This window comes from Gekko japonicus, unplaced genomic scaffold (genome assembly GCF_001447785.1).
Source record: "Gekko japonicus isolate JY-2015 unplaced genomic scaffold, Gekko_japonicus_V1.1 scaffold15, whole genome shotgun sequence".
Taxonomy (NCBI): Eukaryota; Metazoa; Chordata; class Lepidosauria; order Squamata; family Gekkonidae; genus Gekko; species Gekko japonicus.
This window is the reverse complement of record NW_015165830.1, coordinates 1,479,237-1,484,176: the sequence shown is the minus strand read 5'-3', so window position 1 is coordinate 1,484,176 and position 4,940 is coordinate 1,479,237. Positions and strand designations below refer to the sequence as shown.

The following is a 4,940-nucleotide window of genomic DNA, read 5'->3' as shown; positions in this document are numbered from 1 at the left end:
TTAGTTTTATGTGTGCAGCCAGTTGTGTGAAATTAAGGTGGTAAAGTCAGAGTGAAGATCGTCAACATGCTGTTTCAGAATACAGCATATAGTGAGGCAAAATTGATCCTTTAGCAGTGCATAATGGTGCTGGGAGCTCAGACAGAAGGAAAGCTCAGGGGTGAAAGCATGCTGGTACAGGACACTACAGAGTACCAGTAAGAAAATGACCAGAATGGTACCTCCCATCTTCTGTTTCAAGCCCTCTAGAGGAGAGAGTACCGATAAGAAATTTAAGTCACACTCTCCCTTAGGAAGGCTAAATTAGATGCAAGACTGTGAGTTTGATGAAAAGCTCCTTGCAGGATTTTAAACAAGAGAAATAGCAGTCACATGGGCCCCAATTTATATTGGAGATATGATGCAGGAGAAGAGGAAATTTTGCTCTTCCCTATGCTTGATTCCATTAATTGGAACTGACCCCCCACCAAATTTGAGTAGTAATTTGCTGAGGAAGGGAGGAGGGTTAGAACCAATGTTCCCTCTAATCTGTGGAGTCTTGTGAGCAGAAATTCTACTTTGTGAGCTACTAGCATTAAACCTGAGCGAGCGATTTGGCTACTGCATAAATTAGTCTGCTCTGGAGCCATCCCTAGGGGTGTGCATTTCGGAATCCCAAACTGAAAAAAAATTCAGCTTTCGGGATCCCGAAATGGCTGTTTCAAGCCTTTTCAGATAGCCAGAACAACCCCCCCCCCAAAATCGGGGTTTTTTTGGGGGGGTTCGGCATTGCCGAAAACCAGCATTCGGCGGCTTTAAACTTTAAAGGGTGGCAGGGAAGACCCGTTTTCCCACCGTTTCCCCCTCTTTCCCACCTTTTGCTCCTGTTTTCAGGAGGGAGGGGGGAAGAGGGAACTAGACAGTTAATCACTGCAACGCATTTGCAAATGCATTGCAGTTTGCAAAACTTTGGAACTTTTTTGCAGAGCTGTTGTTGCTGCCACTAGCTTGCTCTTTCCCCAGGGAAGGAGTACTAGTGGCCAATAGGGTTTTGGCATCTGCTCTCTGGCCAAACACAGAAGGTGTTCCTTTTTGAAATCTCCTGTGTATGGCCAGAGAGCATAAAAGGAGCCAGTCTCTGTTAGATCGCACTAACAAAGGACTCTTAGAGTGATTCAGCAAGTGATTCAGCTTTATTGGAAGTAACGAACAAGCACTCAACTCAGTAAGAAACCAGAACAGAAAACAGTGGGAGCTTATGCTCCTTTTAAACATAACCGGGCTAATGTAGCCACGCCTATTTACAAATAACAACCAATGAGATTGCTAGAATAAAGACCAATGGGAGTCTTTCCCTCCTAGGGAATGGTATCGTTCTGATTGGTCGCTGTTACGAAGCGACCAATAGGAAGTTCGCTCAGAGGAGCCCTGGCCTGGCTCGAAGCTTAACATGGGAGTCCTATGAGGTGATTCATGTAATCATTTCAATACATTACAATTCCTCCCCCCTAAGTTAAGCCATCATCCCAATTGTTTTATTATTTACAAACATGCAATCAACCTTTGTACATCAGTTATTCCAACAGTATTTACACTCATAGTCCTTCAGATAAGTCGGCATTTGCCGCGAACGCTGGGACCTGCGGAGCGGTGCAGGCTCCACGGGCAGACAAGGTTGTGGGTCAGAGTGGGGTTCACTACAGCCTGGATCAGGCACAGACTCGACTGGGATTTCAGCCCCGCACACAGGGTTCTGCCCTGACTCGGGGACAGTACCGGGCCTTTCGGTACTCACCGCCTGCTCTGGGGGTGTCCACTCGACATCAGGGGATTCAGCCGTCGGAGAGTCAGCGCTGTCCCTAGCCCAACGTCTCCTTAACTGATCTATGTGGCGCCGCCATATTCGACCGTCAGCTAACTGCACCACATACATTCGAGTACCCACAGAGTCGGATATAACCCCAGGAAGCCACAAGTGCCCGTTTGCATAATTTCGTGCGAAAACCTTGTCCCCTTTTTCAAACATGCGCACCTTCGGTTGCGCAGTGGTACGCTCGGACTGATCTTCTGATAGGTCTGGGTGCATACGGTTCAAACGGGTCGTGAGTCTCCGCCCCATTAACAATTCGGCCGGACTACGGCCTGTAGCACTACAGGGGGTGGTGTGCTGCAGCAAAAGAAAGGAGCCCAGCCTCTGGCTCCAGTCCCCTTCGTCCATTTTACCCAGGGCCTCTTTGGCCGTCCTGACCATCCGTTCGGCTTGGCCATTAGATGCCGGATGGAAAGGGGCCGAAGTCATTTGGCGTATGCCATTACTCGTGAGGAAGAGCCTAAATTCCTCAGACACAAATTGAGGCCCGTTGTCACTGACGATGACGTCAGGCAACCCGTGGGTGGCAAAAAGTCGGCGGAGCGCATGGATCACAGCAAGTGATGTGGTCGATTTCATATGCACGACCTCCAGCCATTTGGACATAGCGTCCACCACAATTAGGAACATTTGCCCTTGGAGAGGGCCAGCAAAATCTATATGCAATCTGGCCCAGGGTTTACCAGATGACTCCCAGCCTTGGGGTGTAGCTTGTGGGGGATCGGGTCTGACTTGCTGGCATTTGGGACACCCTCGTACCCATTCTTCGATCTCTTTGTCCAGCCCCGGCCACCAGACATACCCTCTGGCCAACGCTTTGGTGTGTACCATACCGGGGTGACCCTCGTGCAGCGACTCTAACACTCTCGTCCTGAGTTTGTCAGGAACCACCACCCTGTTCCCCCATAATACACAGCCCTTAGAAATGGATAGTTCATTTTGACGGCTTTTGTAAGGGCCGAACTCCGGTTCAACGCTTCCAACCGGCCACCCCCTCCAAACCCAGTTTAATACTCGGGACAGCACGCTATCCTTGGCCGTGTGTGCTGCAATGTCCCTGGATGATACCGGGGGTCGAGGAAGCTCCTCAATTGCCAAGACCTCACAGGCGGGGGCAGGGTCTGCGCCAATGTCCGGCACCGGGCACCGGCTGAGGGCATCCGCATGCCCAATCGCTTTCCCAGGCCGGTGCTCTAAGTCAAAATCATAAGCCTGCAAAAATATCGCCCATCTAAGCATGCGTGGGGACATGATGTTTGGCAATTGCTTATCGGGCGCAAAAATCCCCAGTAGCGGCTTGTGGTCAGTGACCAGCAAAAATCGTCTGCCAAAAATAAAATCATGGAACTTTTTGACAGCCGCTACCAACGCCAGACCCTCCTTGTCTATCTGGGCATAGTTCCGCTCTGCCGCAGATAGTGATCTAGAATAAAAAGCGATAGGCGCTTCGCTCCCATCAGGCATCAGATGGCTTAAAACTGCGCCTACTCCAAACGGTGAAGCGTCAGCAGCTAACACCAGGAGCTTGTGTTCATCATAATGCGTGAGTACGGCATTAGATGTCAGCAGCTCCTTGACTCCCACAAAAGCCTTTTCCTCGGCCTGCCCCCACTTCCATTTTGCCTCCTTGTGCAAAAGCGCGTGCAAAGGGGCCGCCACTGATGCCTTATGCGGTAAAAACGCATGATAAAAATTCAGGAGTCCTAAAAAGGATTGGAGCTCCTTCTTACTCACCGGCCTGGGGGCGTTTTGGATTGCAGATACCTTCTCATCCGTGGGGTGGACTCCCTCTGCGTCAATGCGAAACCCCAGGAAGTCCACACTTTCCACCCCGAGCGTGCATTTTGAGCGCTTAACTCTGAGGCCGGCATTTTGAAAACGCCTGAGGACCTCTTTAACCCGGTCCAGTAGTTCCTGTTCAGACCCGCCCGCAATCAGCACGTCGTCAAAATAGGGCACTGTGCCAGGTACCCCCCTTAGTAGACGTTCCATGAGGCCCTGAAAAATCCCAGGTGCTACGTTGACCCCGAATTGCAGCCTGTTCACTTTAAAAGCCCCTTGGTGGGTTACAATTGTTTGGGCCTCGGCAGCCTCCGGGGTGACAGGCAACTGCTGGTATGCCTGGGCCAGGTCAAATTTGGCGAAAATCTTGCCACCCCCCAGGGAAGCCAAAATGTGGCTTATTACCGGGACCGGGTACGAATGTTGCTGCAGCGCCTTGTTAATCGTACATTTGTAATCGGCGCATAGTCGTATGGACCCATCTGATTTGACAGGGGTTACGATCGGGGTCTCCCATTTGCTGTATGGTACTGGCTCTAAAACCCCTTGCTCAACTAGTTTGTCAATCTCTTTTTCCACCTTATGTTTGAGAGACACAGGTACTTTCCGATACTTCAACCTAATAGGTTTGACTGACGGATCTAAGTCAAACGCAACCGGGGGGCCCTTGTACCTTCCCAACCCTTCGGCAAATACATCAGGGAACAGGTCGTACAGCATGCCCCATTTATTTTCAGACATCCTGTTAATCCCAGAAATACCGATGCCCAATGGCTCAAACCAATCTAACCCTAGCAGGTTAACCCGGTCTCCCTCTGCAATCAGGAATGACAGTTTAACACATTTCCCCTTATACTCAACAGTAACAGAGTCCCGTCCGGCCAAGGGAATTCGGTTGCCCTGGAAGTCGGACACTCTGGTTCCCGCAGGCTGGAGCCGCCGCCGGCTTCGGTTCGGGAACAACTGGCGCCAGGACGCGGCAGAAATCACCGTCACGGACGATCCTGAGTCCACCTCCATTGTACAGGGTCGGCCGTCGAGGAGTGGAGTCACGGTGATCTTGCCCTGGCTGCTGGTGCGATTTACGGCCGATGCGCTCGACAAGGTCGCCGTCAACTGGCAGCTTGCTTCCGATGCTGAGGAACGGGTCTTGCCTTGGGTGCTGACTGGAGTGCCCCTCTGCGCTGACCGGTTGTTAGTTGAGGGATCCTTCTTCGCTGATCTGCAGACTCTGGCCAGATGACCACGCCGCCCACACGCTCTGCAGTCGACATCACGAGCCCAACAGGAGCCGCGCTGGTGCTTCCCG

General features: G+C 51.4%; 1 protein-coding gene across 1 annotated transcript; it reads right to left on the bottom strand.

Annotated features, from left to right (window-relative positions):
- Positions 1 to 236: 236 nt before the first annotated feature.
- LOC107110012 (uncharacterized protein K02A2.6-like) lies at positions 237 to 4,219 on the bottom strand (the record flags this gene model as incomplete). Its single annotated transcript, XM_015410719.1, has 3 exons — positions 237 to 245; positions 2,228 to 2,884; positions 3,035 to 4,219. Coding segments are annotated over 3 exons (1,851 nt in total), but the record flags the coding sequence as incomplete, so codon positions are not given.
- Between the last annotated feature and the right edge of the window lie 721 nt (positions 4,220 to 4,940).